Source organism: Labrus mixtus, chromosome 5, assembly GCF_963584025.1.
Source record: "Labrus mixtus chromosome 5, fLabMix1.1, whole genome shotgun sequence".
In the NCBI taxonomy this organism is placed as follows: Eukaryota; Metazoa; Chordata; class Actinopteri; order Labriformes; family Labridae; genus Labrus; species Labrus mixtus.
The window spans coordinates 32,700,078-32,717,577 of record NC_083616.1 but is presented as its reverse complement, the minus strand read 5'-3'; the positions used below and the strand labels follow the sequence as shown (position 1 = coordinate 32,717,577).

Sequence of the window (17,500 nt, the reverse complement as noted above, 5' to 3'; positions counted from 1 at the left end):
AGCGCTTTGAGAGCGCTCACTGCTGCTGTGGTCGACTTCCTGCAGAGATCAATGAACACGTACAGAAATATACCGTAACAACGTATTTAATAACAGGAGGAACCCTGAAAACCTGCTTTTCACGTTGTCATTTGTACTGACCTCTAGTGGTGAACGGCTTGAACTACAACACACCTGCACAGAGCACCTGACATGATGCATTTCTGTTAATATCCTGCAAATATGTTTCTTTATGTTTGATTAAATGAATGATGAGAAAAGTCCATCCTCTCCGTCTTTTGCCTGCTCCACTTTTCAGAAAATGTGTGCTCAAACAGGCCGTTTGGAGATTTTCCCTTCATGACATCACAAAGGGCAGTAGCCCCTCCCCCAGGTGGGTGACACTCCCACAGCTAGGTGTTTGTTCTGCCCTCTGAGTCTGAATGATGTAATGACATTTGTTCTTTTCATGACGGGTAAAGAGAATAAAAAAACAGACTGGAGGAGGATGAAAGTATCCGATAAACTGCAGAGGAAGTTTTTATTTCAGACATTTGTTTGTTGATTTAATGCAGATTACATCATGTAAAAACGTGTGTGTGTGACCAACATTATAGCTTAAACACACACTTCCACTAAGTCACATTCCTGCTTCAACGTGACATCATCGAATCGTTCTTGTTTCTGAAATCCTGACCGATAACGTCAGCACGTTTATGTTTTTGATGGGAGGTGAAAACATCGCTCACATTGATTCAACAACAGCTCATTGGAGCGCTAACCCGCCATCCACACGCTGGATTACATAAAAAAATAAAATAAATATCAAAGTTCAAATCATGAAACTCTATTTTTGATTTGAACAGAGGCCGCGGAGACTTCTTAAAAACAGACAGAATATAAATCGTATTTACCTCCAGCTGGACGTCAACACACAAAGAGATAAAGTGAAGCAAACAGCCCAGCTGTGAGGTCGCTGAGCGGGTTCAAAGGTCAACATGCAGGAGACGCTCACATCCCAACCCAGAGCAGGATTAGTGCACGCCATCGTTACATCTGCTCTTTGGTTACACACTCAAAGATTACGAGGAGCATTTTAAAGATGGAAGAAGCAGCGGTGACAGAACTACAGATGCATGTTTGAACTACAACTCCCAGAAACCTACAGACACCGTAAACTGAGAGGACGAGTGTTTGGATGATTATTCCTCTCTCTAATGAATCACAGGATGCTTTTAATTTCAATCATGAGGAGAAATGGACTTCCAGAACACCTGACTGTCGTCACTGTTTCATTTACAAAGGCTGAAGTTTGTTTTTGTTTTTAAATCGAGCTGCGGCCTCAAATTCATCCTGATGAAGTGAAACCGACAACAAGCTCAGCGCCGTCTGTTCAAACATTGTCAAGGCGACCGTGCAGTCAGTCTCTTTTCATCGTTTCCTCTCTGATTTATTGTGTCCTAATCGCCGTCACCCAGCGGCGTCCATCGCGCCGCCCTCCTCCATCACGCCGCCCTCCTCCATCACGTCCTCCAGAAGGTGGCGCTCAGCTGGCCTTTAGGCGGGCTGATCTGTCGGCTCTGCAGAGACGTCTACGAGACGGAGGAAAAAATGTAATTCAGCAAAACAGAGCTCACGAAGACGCAGCACATAAATCTGTATTTCTCTCACGTAGTTTAAATGACTCAACAGCGCCCCCTAGAATTTTTCCAAAATGGCCTCCCCGTAGAGGTTACTTTGACCTACATGTATGAAACTCAGTATGCATATTAACCATGTCAAGACCTACAGAAAATCCTCCTGCACCCATAGCCAAACCCCAACAGGAAGTCCGACTCTTTGATTTGAATTTCAAAATAAAAGGCTAATGTTTGTGTCTGAGACGTTTTCTATCTGAACAAATCCTCAGCATGATTCTACATCAAAGGGTCTGATTTTGTCGTTTGTGCGGCGTGCTGTGAGGTCAGCCTGTCCTCTGACCTCTGACCTGTGGAGCGGCTGGCGAGCGAGAGCTTCTCTCTAACGTACCTCCAGAAACTGTTTGAGTCTGATGACGGAGCCCATCTGTCCCGTGCTGGTCACCGCTTCAATCCTGAAGAAACCAAAAGACACAAAGTCAACACCTCAGATTCAAACTAAAACACACCTGACCTGTGTGTGTGTGTGTGTGTCTGTGTGTGTGTCTGTGGGGTGTGTGTCTGTGTGTCTGTGTGGTGTGTGTCTGTGTGTGTGTGTGTGTCTGTGTGTGTGTGTGTGTCTGTGTGTGTGTGTCTGTGTGGTGTGTGTCTGTGTGTGTGTGTCTGTGTGTGTGTGTGTGTGGTGTGTGTCTGTGTGGTGTGTGTCTGTGTGTGTGTGTCTGTGTGTGTGTGTGTGGTGTGTGTCTGTGTGTGTGTGTGTGTGTGTGTGTGTGTGTGTCTGTCTGTGTGTGTGTGTCTGTGTGTGTGTGTCTGTGTGTGTGTGTGTGTGTGTGTGTCTGTGGGGTGTCTGTGTCTGTGTGTGTGGTGTGTGTCTGTGTGTGTGTGTGTGTCTGTGTGTGTGTGTCTGTGTGTGTGTGTGTGTGTGTGGTGTGTGTGTGTGTCTGTGTGTGTGTGTGTCTGTGTGGTGTGTGTGTCTGTGTGTGTGTGTCTGTGTGTGTGTGTGTGTGTGTGTGTCTGTGTGTGTGTGTCTGTGTGTGTGTGTACCTGGGGAAATATTCCTCTTTAAGCAGCAGGATGAGTTTCCAGAACTGATACTGATATTGTTTCACCAGAGCGTAACCACACACCTGAAGGAGACACAAACACACAGACGTGTAAACTGTGAGAGCGCTCACACACAACGACAAATAACCATCAAGTGTGGAGAGCAACGATGTCATGTGACCCAAACAGCTCAACACACAAACAGAATCCTGTCTCTGAACATGTCACTGAATCTCTCACTGTCATACATGACTTCAGAGTAAACAAACATGGCCGCCTACGGGCATGGAGACATTTAGATTCTTCACAAAGAACGAGGTTAACATGTAGATGAAGACGTGGAGACGGCGTTAAGGTCGACTGTACAGGTTACAGAGCGAGATGGAGGAGAGTAAAAATCTGTTTGCTGCGGTTGTTGTTCTTCCTTCCTCAGTCAGCTCGCTTCCCTATTGGCTGTCGTTTCATTCATGTGACATTTCCCAGAATAATCAGGCCTGTGATTCGATCTCTCCGGTTTTTAAATCTCTCTGAAGAGCCTCTGTGTTGGTGAAGTGATGTGATAATAAATCTGCAGCTTTACAAACAGGAAGGAGCAGAACTCACCTCCAGGAAGTCGAACAGCAGCGTCGCCGTGATGTCGGCGATCGGCTCCATGTTGAGCATCTGAGCGAGCCATCGCCAGCCGTTGTTCAGACCGTGAGGAGACTGAAAGAAATCCAATGTTTTTACTGTCAGAGCAAAGAAACCTGATTCTCTACACACGCACGCACGCACGCACGCACGCACGCACGCACGCACGAACGCACGAACGCACACACGCGATGTCAGCAAAGACTTTTCTGCTATTGTACGTCGGGCTTTAAATGGCTAGAGCTGCTCATTGAAATGTGATGCATCACAGGTTATACTTTAAACGTTCAGTAGCGTGCTGAAGAAGTGGTTAAAGACGAGAAGCGTCCCTCAGATCTGGCTCCGCCTTTAAAATGATTAACGGGTCTGTGAAGGTGGCGAGTCGGTTTTTTACCCCCTGCTTGGCGCCGTAGGGCCACCTGAGCTGGATGATGGCGGCGTAGAGACGGATCATCCCCGACATCCTCTTCAGGAAACTGTCCTGACCTTCGACCCCGGAGTCGTCCACGCGGTAACCGAGAATCCTGAAGAGATAAAAGAAACATCGTTTTTCATCCGTCCAGATTTTTTATGAAACATAAAAAGTGTGTGAGCCGCCTCCTGACCTCTGGTAATCCTCCACCGCCGTGCCCTCCTTCATCGGGGGGTAATGAGGGACGGCGTACGGACATTTCTTGTGCAGGTGGGCGAGGAGGAAGTCGCCGACTCGAGGGTGAAGCTCCCAGACGCCCGAAGCCACCACGGCGATGGGGAACGCCGCTTCATGATGGGACGCCACCTCCTCCTCTCCTTGTTTCTGCAGAGACGATAAAAAGAGTTTTAAAAGAAAACTTTTCAAACATCGAGACATGAAAACACGATAAGATGGAATAAAAACATGTCAAGTGCTTTTTACTCACCACAAACTTCTCAGCCAGTTTGTAGCAGACGAAGTCGAGGCCTTTAGGATGCTGCGAGGTGGAAACGGACCGCCCCCCCGACACCACCGCCCGGCCCGACACCAGCTTGTCGATCTTGTCGAAGATTTCTCGGAGCTGTGATCCGGAGTTGCTGGAGATCTGACTGACGGGGATGCTGGCGGCTTTCTGGAGCTCCAGTTTGAGCTTCTTAGTCTGAGAGCAAATAAAAATATATAAATACTGTAAATAAATATAATATATATATATAAATACTGTAAATAAATATAATATAAATATATATAAACACTGTAAATAAATATAATATATATATAAATACTGTAAATAAATATAATATAAATATAAATACTGTAAATAAATGTAATATATAAATACTGTAAATAAATATAATATAAATATATATATATAAACACTGTAAATAAATATAATATAAATACAATATAAATATATAAATACTGTAAATAAATAATATAAATATATATATAAACACTGTAAATAATATAATATAAATACTGTAAATAAATATAATATAAATATATAAATACTGTAAATAAATATAATATAAATATATATATAAACACTGTAAATAATATAATATAAATACTGTAAATAAATATAATATAAATATATAAATACTGTAAATAAATATAAATACTGTAAATAAATATAATATAAATATAATATAAATACTGTAAATAAATATAATATAAATACTGTAAATAAATATAAATATATAAATACTGTAAATAAATATAATATAAATAAATATATAAATACTGTAAATAAATATAATATAAATACTGTAAATAAACATAATATAAATATATATATAAACACTGTAAATAAATATAATATAAATACTGTAAATAAATATAATATAAATATATAAATACTGTAAATAAATATAATATAAATACTGTAAATAAATATATATATAAATACTGTAAATAAATATAATATATATATAGAAATACTGAAAATAAATATTATATATATATATATATATATATATATATAGAAATACTGAAAATAAATATAATATATACAGAAATATAGAAATACCGTAAATAGAAACTCCTCAAAAAAAGTTTGGAAACGTTATTTCGGTCACTTGTTTCGCCCCTTAACTAATTGGTGTTGGTGTTATATCGTTGGAAAGCCTGATTAGTCACCTTTACAACGAGGCATAACTTGTAAGGATCATGCATTCATGGAATGAGCAACACAGCTAAATGTTTGGGTGGCGCCCTAATAGAAATGTGCCAAAATCCCCTGTAATGTTCTTCTGTTGGTATTACGACCAATCACACGTGTCTGTGCTGATGACTGACGTTCCTTGTAGCGAATAAAATTCTCTCAGTCGTTGTTCTGTCAATACTTCAGGGTGATTTCTTCATGCACACACTGAGGAGAGTTAAAGTATGAGTAGTTTTCAGAGCTGCATTCAAAGCTTAAATCAGGTGATATTTATACCAGAGAGGTGATGAGTCATGAATTATTTAAAGAAAACAGACGAATGTAAAGTGAGACATGAAACACCCCCGTGTCGCTGGAATGGAACGATCCCGACAGTCGACTGAGAGCAGACTTTAAGAGTTAATTTTAGGCTTTATATATTTGAGTGGATAACTCAGGAAACTGAGAAAGAGAGAGAGGAATGACATGCGGGCTGCCCGCTTGGAGGACTAAATGCTGCGTTCAGGTGCTGCTGGAGTGGTCCAAGTTTCTGAGTTGGGAAGTCGACTTCAGTGTGTTCATGTGATTTCAGTTCAGAAAGTTTGAATGTTTTAACAACAGCACAAAACAGAGTTGATGCTACAAAGAAGAAGAAAATCAGTGAAGTCTAACTGTTAAAAGTTAGATTTGAGCAAAAAGTTGACATGCAATACGTGAATTAATAAAAAGTATGTCAACATTAACAAAACATCTTTTATGTGATGATGATTCTGACGTCAAGTCGGGTACTTCATTATTTTCAGAGTTTCTGAGTTATTGAGCAGGTTTTACAACTCTGAAACTTGTTTTTCCGATGTTTCCGACACCACCTGAACGCACCATATAGCCTCCGTACATGAGGTGGGAGCTAACCGCTGGGCCGTCATCACTCACCTGTGCGTCTTTCGGGGCGTTGAGTTGTTCGAAGGACTTGGCGCACTGAGCAGCTGACTCCTGCAGCTCCTTGAACCATTTCAGCGTGCCGTCCTCGGCGCTGTTCTGCAGACCTTTACGAGGACCACAACCAGGACTTAGATTATTCTGCACCGCCGGACGCCACCACAGACCAGAACATGAGAGAGTAACGAGACGAGCAGATCTCTCACCTTTCCTCTGCGCCTTCTCTTTGGCCGACTGCTCCGCCTTCTTCTGCGCTTCCTGCTGCGCCTGAAGCGCCGCCTTCTTCCTCAGCTCCTCCTTCTCCTCCGCCTGCTCCTTCTTCTTCTGCTCCTGAGCCTCGGCGACCTCCTCCTGCATCAGCCGGATCTGCGCCCGCATCTCGTGGAGCGCTCGCTCGGCCACCGTCATGTCCTCCACGCTGGGAAACTCTCCCTGAGGAGACGCAGCAGGACGGGAGGGGAGGAGTCATATAAAAACTGCACATATATGTTGTAGTATTGTGAAGGCGGGAACCACGATCCAAACCTGAACATTAGTAAAGACTCAAACTGACCTCTGCCGTCTTCCTCACGACCTCGGACACCTGCGAGCACAGCTGGTTCCCGCGGGCGCTCAGGGAGCTGAGGCTGGCGGCGGGGAGGTCGGTTTTAGACAGTTTGGACGGATCCAGCAGCTGGTTGAGCTGCAGGATCTCCTCCTGGATGGTGTTCAGGTTCCTCAGCCTCTCCCTGCCCTCCACCTGACGCTGCCGCTCGAGCTCCGCCTCCTTCAGGCGCTGCTGCTCCGCCTCCCGCAGCCGCAGGTTGAGGATCTGAAGATGCAGACGAGGAAAGGAAAATATTTCAAACCATACAAAACAGGCACGGCTTGTTGGGGACCTTACTTTGTCTGATATGGGAAAGTTCAATGATGGGACGGTTAAAGCATCATGTGTGATATTTGAGGAACAGCAAGAGAGACCAGGTCTGGATTTATTCCAGACTTTAGTGTTTGCATTATTTGATCATGATCATATTAGAGAGGCTTAAAAGTTCTTGTTTAAAGAACTTTAAAGGTGACATATCCTCCTCCTCTTCTTCAGTGTAAATAAGTCTCAGAGCTCCTCAAAACATGTGTGTGAAGTTTCTTGTTCTAAATCCACTCTGATCCTGTATTTGATCGTGTCTATAAACCCCTCTATTTCAGCCCTGCTCAGAACAGGCTGTTTCTGTGTCTGTACCTTTAAATATGTAAATGAGCTACTGTGTCCTCTATCCTCTGATGATCGTACCTTCATCCTGTGTCGCTGCTCCTCCTTCAGCTTCTCTTGTCGTCCGATGCTCTCTTTCGTCCTGCAGACAGAAATCAAACAGACGGACGGGTCAGTACACGGGCAGTATTTCAGAAGTGGTGTTGAACCCTTGTCGGGGGCGTCTTACTCTCGGTCCATCATGTCCCTCATGCTCTGGTATTCCTGTCTCTGTTTCAGCTCCATGAACTCCTCGAAACGCTTCAGCTGCTCCGACTCGGAGCTCGCCACCGCCGCCACCAGCTTCTCCTGCATCTCCTGCCGCAGTTTGAGCGCCATCTGAGCACAGAGGATCAACACATCAATCAGGAGAGACTACAGCATCTGAAAGGTTTAGAATAGTCTAAAGCAGCGGTTCTTAACGGGTCTAACCTAAGAACCCACAACACCACGACCTTAGAGACAGGGGAAACAGATTTATGATATTTTCCATCCAACGAGATTTGGCCGGGTTTAGACCTTAGACGGTAAAAGATGAGATGGAACAAAACAAACATTGGTTTATCAACTTTTTGGCATAATTTCTCTAAAAACGGCTGTGAGACCCACTTTTGAGTCCTGACCCAGCAGTTGAGAACCACTGGACTATAAGTAACTCTGACCCCTAGTGTTTAAAATGGGTACTGCAGTCTAAATTCTAAACCTCATAGAGAGCTGTCTCCCCCCCCCCTCCTCTCTAGAGTCCATGCTCACTCAGGTCACCATGTGGTGGACTCTGAAGCTTCAGTGTTTATCCAGCTCTGCATGGGTCTGTAAACCTTTCTGTGTTCTAACCTCTCTCCATTTTTTCTCCAATATTGATCCTAAAGTTAGAAGGAGGACATACTGGCTGCTGAACAAACAGTTTATCTAAGAACAGTCGTGTCTGACCTTCGCCTTTTCCCGCTGCTTCTCCTCAAACTTGAGAATGCGTCCGGCCGTCTCCATGGCTTTGGGTGACAGGAGAGAAATGGTGGGAAGAGAAACAGGAGTGGAAACATCGCTGATATCTGCATCTTCCTCCGTCAGCTCGACAGCCTGCAGCGCACAAAACAACCAAATGTGAGAATCAGAGATGGAAACAGACGAGCTCAAAGCGAGTCAGAGGAGGAAGTACGACAAAACAGAGAGAGAGAGATCAGGGTGTACCCAGGTGAGGAGACCTACCTGCTCACTCTCCGTCCTAAAAGGCGGAGCTGAATGCAGCGTGTTGCTCCTCCCGTTGATGTCCGGGATGGATCCCGAGGAGGACGCCGACGCCGAGTTCTCCTCAGAGAGGCCGGGGCTCGAGTCTCCTGAGCTGGAGCCCAGAAAGCTTCTGGAGGTCTGTGGAGGTAAAGGACCCAGACGCTCCAGAACGACCCCGGAGCGCGGGGACAAGCTGAGGACCTCTCTGCAGCCCGCCAAAATGTCCTGTGAGAGCACAGACACACGTTAAACCTCAGGGATGTGATTCAGTCATCATCTTACAGTGATGTTAAAGAGAGAGAGCCCCGTCTGACGGGAGTCTCTCTGTGAGGAGGTTCCTGGTTTGAATCCCCGTCTGACGGGAGTCTCTCTGTGAGGAGGTTCCTGGTTTGAATCCCCGTCTGACGGGAGTCTCTCTGTGAGGAGGTTCCTGGTTTGAATCCCCGTCTGTCGGGAGTCTCTCTGTGAGGAGGTTCCTGGTTTGAATCCCCGTCTGTCGGGAGTCTCTCTGTGAGGAGGTTCCTGGTTTGAATCCCCGTCTGTCGGGAGTCTCTCTGTGAGGAGGTTCCTGGTTTGAATCCCCGTCTGACGGGAGTCTCTCTGTGAGGAGGTTCCTGGTTTGAATCCCCGTCTGACGGGAGTCTCTCTGTGAGGAGGTTCCTGGTTTGAATCCCCGTCTGACGGGAGTCTCTCTGTGAGGAGGTTCCTGGTTTGAATCCCCGTCTGTCGGGAGTCTCTCTGTGAGGAGGTTCCTGGTTTGAATCCCCGTCTGTCAGGAGTCTCTCTGTGAGGAGGTTCCTGGTTTGAATCCCCGTCTGTCGGGAGTCTCTCTGTGAGGAGGTTCCTGGTTTGAATCCCCGTCTGACGGGAGTCTCTCTGTGAGGAGGTTCCTGGTTTGAATCCCCGTCTGACGGGAGTCTCTCTGTGAGGAGGTTCCTGGTTTGAATCCCCGTCTGTCAGGAGTCTCTCTGTGAGGAGGTTCCTGGTTTGAATCCCCGTCTGACGGGAGTCTCTCTGTGAGGAGGTTCCTGGTTTGAATCCCCGTCTGACGAGAGTCTCTCTGTGAGGAGGTTCCTGGTTTGAATCCCCGTCTGACGGGAGTCTCTCTGTGAGGAGGTTCCTGGTTTGAATCCCCGTCTGACGGGAGTCTCTCTGTGAGGAGGTTCCTGGTTTGAATCCCCGTCTGACGGGAGTCTCTCTGTGAGGAGGTTCCTGGTTTGAATCCCCGTCTGACGGGAGTCTCTCTGTGAGGAGGTTCCTGGTTTGAATCCCTGTCTGTCAGGAGTCTCTCTGTGAGGAGGTTCCTGGTTTACGTCTCTCTCTCTCTCTAAACAACATTATTTTATTAATCTCAGTATTTCTCCTGCTTGTGTTCCTTTAACTTCTCTGTCATTTTAGTGATTTATAAAAAACAAGCAGGAGGTTAACTCTCCCCTCCCCTCTCAGACCAGTTTAACCCGGGTTAACTCTCCTCTCCCCTCTCAGACCAGTTTAACCCGGGTTAACTCACCTCTCCTCTCCCCTCTCAGACCAGTTTAACCCGGGTTAACTCTCCCCTCCCCTCTCAGACCAGTTTAACCCGGGTTAACTCACCTCTCCTCTCCCCTCTCAGACCAGTTTAACCCGGGTTAACTCTCCCCTCCCCTCTCAGACCAGTTTAACCCGGGTTAACTCACCTCTCCCCTCTCAGACCAGTTTAACCCGGGTTAACTCACCTCTCCCCTCTCAGACCAGAACGGGTCGAACGGGATCTTTGCCTTCGTAGACTTTTTTAAAGCCTCTAAAGTTTCCCATCGTAGATTTTCAGCAGGCATCGCAGCGAGATGAGAAATAAAAAAACCGAAACTACGAACTCATGCTAACGCTGGGCTAAGTATGAAAACACCGGAAGGGTTACATAAATGACAAACCGACGAGAAACAGCCCGCCTTATTTCAGTTCCGCTGCGTTTCCGCTGAGCCATACCTGTGTACAGTAAATACCTGAAATATGATGTTTACTTTCTGAATATTTAAATCCTGTATGTGGCATTAAAACAAGAAGACCTCAAATATGTAATGAAAATACAAAAGATGTTTTTTTCTGACTTTGTAGCTCAACTGTAGACATCGTTTTTTTACAGTCTGATACACTCTGCATGATCAATATTCATTTCCTGTATTTCTACCAAATAACCTCCTCTCATGATAAAACTTCCAAAACGATTTTAAAACAGCACAAGATAAAATTCGGCCTTAAGTCATTCAAAAAGTATATTTCTTATGTACAAGTTTTACATGGTCCACGGCGCTTCGTGCCGGCACACCTCCCCTGAGAACCCGACCATAAATGTTTGTATTTAAATTAAACACCATGTTGTCCGGATGAAATGTACGCCGAATTAAAGAACCGACACTATTTGTTTATAACATGTGAAAATATTTATTTTTCTTGATCTATACATTTGCTAATTAGTAAGAATATCATGAATTGCCAAATTTATTAACGAGGTTTCGCACGAGAGTACAAAAATGTTGTGATTTGACATTCTCTTTTTAGGAAATCACTTATTTTGCTTTTTTTTTTTTAAAAAGGAAGAATTGTGTTTGGTTGCTCAACAGTCTATTGTCTCAAAAATATTTAAAGAATTAAAACTAAAAGACACATATCTCCTTAAAACAGCATTTTCTTAATCACAGCTGCTCTTAATTGTTGTTCTTGTTCTGGTGTTTTTAACCCTGCCTGCTCTTATCGTTTGCTTTAAACGCTGGGTTAGTTTGTAGCACTTTGATTGTATTAATAAAATGAATTATTATTATATGTATGCACGTCTAAAACTAAAAAAAAAGTGTTAGAAATGGGATACATTTAAAATACGGCAACAGAACCAAGAATGGTGCAGGAAAGAGATTTATTCAAAACAATATGAATACATTTCATGCAACAAATGAGTCTTCACTTCTTTTAAAAGGATTTTATTCATTCAGTGATATCAGAAAACCCTCCAGTGAAGAGCACAGGTATTTAAAAACACGACTTCATTGCTTTGAATGTATGAATATTTCTCATGTTGGAGGAGTGTGCGGTCAGCTGGTGAGCAAAGACTCTCCAAAGACATTTCCATACGAGGTTTTAAGAAACTGAACATAATTCTGCAGACTTCGGTTTGTCGAGTCGGACTGCTCCAGTCGTTCCTTCATGTTCTGCAGCTGAGTCTTAAAACGACGCTCCATCTGGAGACACGAAACACAAAAACATTTATCGTTTGATTTCCTGGTGCAGTCACAGCGTGCAGCAGCTCAAACATCAAAACTAACAGCTTTGTGACAAACGATGGAGGTGCTGCCGTACCTCCTCTTTGCTCCTCTGCAGCTGACTCTGCTCCGTCTTGGCTCGGCTCAGCTGGCTCTGCAGGTCCAACGCTTTGGACTGAGACGCTCGCTCTTTGGTCAGAACTCTCTGAATGCTCTCATCAACCTGCAGGCCACGAGAAAAACACATAAAAGAGCTTAGAATCTGACGAGCAGTGATGTAGAGTGATATACGATATAATGAATGTCAGTGTGACTGAGATAATATCTCTGAGAAATCATCATCTTGTGTTTAGGGGGCGTGTCACTCACTTAGACCGTAACAACGGGAAGATTGTGGCCGTAACCGGGGGGATAGAAATCAAACTACGGATGAATTGAAGTTATTTGTTCTTTTAGAAAGAACTAAATCACAGTAATGACGATGATGTGGAAAAATAGCCGATCAGTGGTGGTCATGATTTGAAATAAGTACTACAACAACACAAGCCGAGCTTCTTTCTCTCTGACGTTGTTAAAGGATGCAGATAAAAGGTCTGAACGGTAAGAACCTGTCTCTGTGCGTCATCCAGAGTTTGTTGCAGCTGACGGGACACGACGCTGCACTCGAGCGTCTTCTCCTCCAGCTGCTGCTGAACGCTGCGGACGCCGGCTTCCTTTGAGGAGAGAGACTGAGACATCGTGTTGTTTTCCACCTTCAGGTCCTCCAGCCGCCTGCAACACACGACACAGACATCAACAGCTGATGGCAGAGGAAAGGACAGAGGAGAGAGGAGAGGAAAGGAGAGAGGAGACAGCAAAGAAGAGGAAAGAGAAGATGGCGAAGGAAAGGGGAGAGGACACAGCAGAGGAGACATCAGACGATACAGCAGAGGAGAGGAAAGAGGAGATGGCAGAGGAGAGGAAAGAGGAGACATCAGAGGAGACAGCAGAGGAGAGGAAAGAGGAGACATCAGAGGAGACAGCAGAGGAGAGGAAAGAGGAGACATCAGAGGAGACAGCAGAGGAGAGGAAAGAGGAGACATCAGAGGAGAGGAAAGAGGAGACATCAGAGGAGACAGCAGAGGAGAGGAAAGAGGAGACATCAGAGGAGACAGCAGAGGAGAGGAAAGAGGAGACAGCAGAGGAGAGGAAAGAGGAGACATCAGAGGAGACATCAGATGAGAGGAAAGAGGAGACATCAGAGGAGACATCAGAGGAGAGGAAAGAGGAGACATCAGAGGAGACAGCAGAGGAGAGGAAAGAGGAGACATCAGAGGAGACAGCAGAGGAGAGGAAAGAGGAGACATCAGAGGAGAGGAAAGAGGAGACTTCAGAGGAGACAGCAGAGGAGAGGAAAGAGGAGACTTCAGAGGAGACAGCAGAGGAGAGGAAAGAGGAGACTTCAGAGGAGACAGCAGAGGAGAGGAAAGAGGAGACATCAGAGGAGACAGCAGAGGAGAGGAAAGAGGAGACATCAGAGGAGAGGAAAGAGGAGACATCAGAGGAGACAGCAGAGGAGAGGAAAGAGGAGACATCAGAGGAGACAGCAGAGGAGAGGAAAGAGGAGACAGCAGAGGAGAGGAAAGAGGAGACATCAGAGGAGACATCAGATGAGAGGAAAGAGGAGACATCAGAGGAGACAGCAGAGGAGAGGAAAGAGGAGACATCAGAGGAGACAGCAGAGGAGAGGAAAGAGGAGACATCAGAGGAGACAGCAGAGGAGAGGAAAGAGGAGACAGCAGAGGAGAGGAAAGAGGAGACATCAGAGGAGACATCAGATGAGAGGAAAGAGGAGACATCAGAGGAGACATCAGAGGAGAGGAAAGAGGAGACATCAGAGGAGACAGCAGAGGAGAGGAAAGAGGAGACATCAGAGGAGACAGCAGAGGAGAGGAAAGAGGAGACATCAGAGGAGAGGAAAGAGGAGACTTCAGAGGAGACAGCAGAGGAGAGGAAAGAGGAGACTTCAGAGGAGACAGCAGAGGAGAGGAAAGAGGAGACATCAGAGGAGACAGCGTTGACGGTCAGCTGTGTCAGTGTGCGTACCTCTCTAAGTTGTGAACGGTCTCTTTGAGGACGTTGTTCTCCTCCTGCAGCAGCACGTTCTTCTGCTGAAACGTCTCCAGCTGAGCGCCCTGCTGCTCCACCTGAGGAGGAAGGAGACACAATCAAGGAGCTGCAGCAGAGTCCTCATCCTGTGAAGTCTGAATGACTGTCCATGAAACAGAAACCTTTGTTACCCCCTCTGTCTGTCTCCTCTGTCCTTCATTTATCCTGAAACTTCTTTAAAACAGAGGGACTCTCTTTCTCCTCCGCCCCTCCACAGCTGGAGGTCGGTGCTCTCAGAGAATAACCTTCAACTTTCAAAATGTGTCAATGACTGATTGGAGTACCTGGGTGTTATTTCCTCATCTTTCATCCGTTAACCTGCTCTGTATTTTATTTTCTTATTTTCTTTCTCTACCCCTCCGAGGTGAAAGCTTCCTGTGTTCTTTTGTAAATAATTTCATTTAAATGTCACGTTACTTGAATATGAAAAAATCTTTGGAAGAGCTAAATTGTTAAATATACTGCGAGCATCGTACCCCCCCCTCTTTCTGCAAATAAAAGTGCTCCAATGTTTGAAAGTTTGAGGGAGGAGTCTTACATTTATTCTGCTATGTGTGAAGAATGCTTTTCTTACAGAGGCAGCTTATTAAATTGAAGTGATTTGTGTGCTCCTGTATCGTCTTTGGATCGTGGAGGTGTGAAGGCGTCCACTGAAACATTTTCTTCTTTACTTGTTTTAGTATCTGTCCACTTCTTTATCTTGTTGTTAAGCACTTTGTATCCTGATCCTGGGCTTTAAGAAACAAACGGCTGCGTGCTGTACCTTGTGTCTGACTTCAGACAGGGCCGAGCTGTGCTCCACGTTCCTCCTCTGGTGGGCGTCGGCCTCCTGCTGGGCGTCTCGGAGCTGCTGCTCGCTCCTCCTCAGCCTGTCGGGCAGCGCCTCCAGCTCCCGGAGCCGGACCAGCAGCTCCCTCCTCAGCTGCTCCATCTCCCTCTCCAGGCTCACCTTCAGCTCCCGCGCCTCCTTCTGCGTCGCCTCCAGCTTCAGGCGGCGCTCCTCCGCCTCCAGGCGAGCCTGCTGCACCTGCACGCAGACGTCTGAGGTCACTCGAGGAAGCAGCAGGAAACTTTCTTTCTGCTAAATTGATATTAAAGTGGAAAGCGTTACCTTCTTCTTGTATTTCTCCACCAGGCTTTCATGCTTTTTGATGGCAGATTTCAGCCGCCGCGCTTCAGACTGCAGACCCCCGATCTTCTCCTCAGACGACCTCAGCTGATCCTAAACATGAAGTCATAAACATTCATGAACAAGCTCTGATGTTTTTTGGGGGAATCTGCCTCAGAGGTTTTCTGCCGGCACCTGGAGTCTCTGGTTGTCCAGCTGAGTGGAGGTGTTTTCAGAGCCCAGATGTTGGATCTGATCCCGGAGCTCGTCCCTCTCCGTCCGACTCCTCTCCTCCATCGAGGTCATCTTGGAGGTCAGCTCGGTCACCTGACTGAGACGCAGGCGGGGATGTAAAGAGTGTTATATTTAGAGTTCACTACAATCCCTCATTTTTTAATACGTCCATATTTTTGTTACCTAATTTAAAAAAGAGAAAGTTTCCAATATTGTTTGCCTATTGTATGGAAGTTTAAAATTCTGGTCCCATGATGACCCCCCCCGTTATCTTGTATTGATCATAAACACATTTCATTACAGCTGCAATAACAGTTTATCACTTCATAGATTGGGCTATAAAGTTTAAACATTCACACACCCTCGTATGTTGCAGCATCATGATGTCTAAGAGAAAACTTTCATTACGATCACGGACTCACAACTTGAACGCAGACAGCTCCTCCTCCAGCGCTCCTTTGGCGGCGGCCTCTTTGGAGTGTCGGAGGCACCAGTCACTGGACGTGGACAGAGACTGGGCCAACTGGGATTCCTTTAACACAACACAGATCTTACCACATTTATTATTTGTTTACACTTTTGTTCAGATATTTATCTTTTGGTAAACTTGTTGACATGAAGCTGCAGGATCAGCTGATCTCGTCTCTCCTCTGTTACGACCTCTGAAGACGACACAGAGGGGTACAAGGTCGTAAAGGTCGTAGTTTGTCTGCAAACCTTCATGGATTCATTCCTCTCTTATGCACCTTTCCATTTTTTTAAAGCTTCTGTACTTTTGGATACTATTGATCATCAGGTTTTAACATTTTAAACATTTGGGATCGAAAAGAATCGAAAAATCATCCAAGTTTGGAACCTTTCGACGACCTTAACACTCGACGGCCCACTAACCCGTGTTGGTGTGTTTCAGTGTAACATTGAGCTCATCCAGGAGGCTGACTGAACTTTCTGAGAACTTGTTTTGCATAAACTCTCTAATCAGACGAGACACACCGCCGCCAGTTAGAAAAAAGATTTGGATGCAGATGAAATGCAGCCCTGTGAATAAACCAGAGAGGACCAGAACCACGAAGAGACCGGACCCCCCCCCCCCCCCCCGTTCCCTCTCTACATACTGACCTTCTCCTGCAGTTTGGCTGTGAGCTGCCTGGCCGTCTCCTCGGCTCGCTCGGCCTGCTCGGTCAGCAGAGTCAGCGCCTCCTGCTCCTTCTGTCCCCGCTCCTTCTTCTCGTCCGCTCTGCGCTGCCTCAGCGTCTGCAGCTCCTCCTGCAGAGCTCCAAGCGCCTCCTGCTGCTCCTCCTGGCTCTGCAGCATCCTCTGCTCCACACAAACAAATCAACAGTCTGTGTCTGTCTTTCTGAGTGTCAGAGAAAAAGCAGCGACCAGCGTCTTTTTTTTCATGGTTCTGACTTTAATGTGCTCAGAGTACTTTGAGTTGAACATCTTTACACTTTTTCAGAAAGTTGCTGTTGACGTCACTAGTGATCTATTCTTCCTCTCTTTAGAGTTATACTTTAGGCCATATTTGCCTTTAATTTAAGTTAACGACATTGTCTGACTGCTCATCATTATAGTGTATCTACACTCCTGCACTTTAACATATATATCTTTGATTACACAGCTCTGGATAACCCTCTATATCGTTATTACACATCTACCACTGTCATCACTGTTTCTACAAACTTACACCTCTTACCTCCAGCAAGTTTTTTTACATTCAGTTGACAAGCCTGAATAAATGTTGTATTTCATTTTCATTTTTTTAAACCAGTAGGCATGTAAAGTTAAATCCTTGATGTATAAATCTCTTCTTATTCTTATTTTTTATATTTCTTATTTATGTTTCTATTCTTATATTGTTTTATCTGCTCTGATAACCTGCTGCTGTAAAACCACAACTTACCAGTTTGGGATCAATAAAGTCATTATTAGATAGAACACCTGAAGAGAGACAGGAAACGTTTGGAGGAGAGGGGGGGGGGGGGGGGGGGGATGACGTG

General features: G+C 45.4%; 3 protein-coding genes across 5 annotated transcripts in view; 1 reads left to right on the top strand and 2 right to left on the bottom strand.

Moving 5' to 3' along the window:
• Nucleotides 1-263, top strand: part of ptgesl (prostaglandin E synthase 2-like) — a 27,743-nt gene extending 27,480 nt beyond the window's left edge. Inside the window, exon 8 of the mRNA XM_061039083.1 lies at nucleotides 1-263. This exon is cut by the window's left edge and continues 202 nt beyond it. The gene's annotated coding sequence lies outside the window, so the exon portion shown is untranslated.
• Nucleotides 264-488: 225 nt separating this feature from the next.
• Nucleotides 489-10,688, bottom strand: gle1 (GLE1 RNA export mediator). Its single transcript, XM_061039013.1, has 15 exons — nucleotides 10,493-10,688; nucleotides 8,757-9,002; nucleotides 8,481-8,627; nucleotides 7,741-7,889; nucleotides 7,593-7,653; nucleotides 6,876-7,133; nucleotides 6,529-6,754; nucleotides 6,317-6,429; nucleotides 4,190-4,402; nucleotides 3,896-4,086; nucleotides 3,685-3,814; nucleotides 3,264-3,365; nucleotides 2,661-2,743; nucleotides 2,008-2,071; nucleotides 489-1,571 (listed from the first exon to the last, which is right to left on the bottom strand). Exons 1-15 carry the CDS (start codon nucleotides 10,589-10,591, stop codon nucleotides 1,503-1,505), a joined length of 2,151 nt encoding a protein of 716 aa, XP_060894996.1. The 5' UTR covers nucleotides 10,592-10,688; the 3' UTR covers nucleotides 489-1,502.
• Nucleotides 10,689-11,650: 962 nt separating this feature from the next.
• Nucleotides 11,651-17,500, bottom strand: part of LOC132974744 (outer dense fiber protein 2-like) — a 12,946-nt gene continuing 7,096 nt past the window's right edge. For all 3 annotated transcript variants that reach the window (XM_061039010.1, XM_061039011.1, XM_061039012.1), the window contains exons 10-18: nucleotides 16,620-16,817; nucleotides 15,923-16,032; nucleotides 15,462-15,597; nucleotides 15,270-15,380; nucleotides 14,922-15,185; nucleotides 14,096-14,196; nucleotides 12,619-12,781; nucleotides 12,108-12,233; nucleotides 11,651-11,989 (exon numbers count right to left, since the gene is read on the bottom strand). In XM_061039010.1, coding sequence (XP_060894993.1) covers nucleotides 11,843-11,989; nucleotides 12,108-12,233; nucleotides 12,619-12,781; nucleotides 14,096-14,196; nucleotides 14,922-15,185; nucleotides 15,270-15,380; nucleotides 15,462-15,597; nucleotides 15,923-16,032; nucleotides 16,620-16,817 — 1,356 coding nt within the window. In that variant the 3' untranslated portion in view covers nucleotides 11,651-11,842. The remainder of the gene's footprint in view (nucleotides 11,990-12,107; nucleotides 12,234-12,618; nucleotides 12,782-14,095; nucleotides 14,197-14,921; nucleotides 15,186-15,269; nucleotides 15,381-15,461; nucleotides 15,598-15,922; nucleotides 16,033-16,619; nucleotides 16,818-17,500) is intronic.

Bases quoted from the DNA above. Each gene is read 5' to 3' on its own strand.
- gle1 (XM_061039013.1), bottom strand. From the start codon at position 10,591: ATGCCTGCTGAAAATCTACGATGGGAAACTTTAGAGGCTTTAAAAAAG. The intron at 3,815-3,895 runs GTCAGGAGGCGG...TTATCTCTTCAG, and splicing joins GCGGTGGAGGATTACCAGAG to GATTCTCGGTTACCGCGTGG. The intron at 3,366-3,684 runs GTAAAAAACCGA...GATTTCTTTCAG, and splicing joins CCTACGGCGCCAAGCAGGGG to TCTCCTCACGGTCTGAACAA.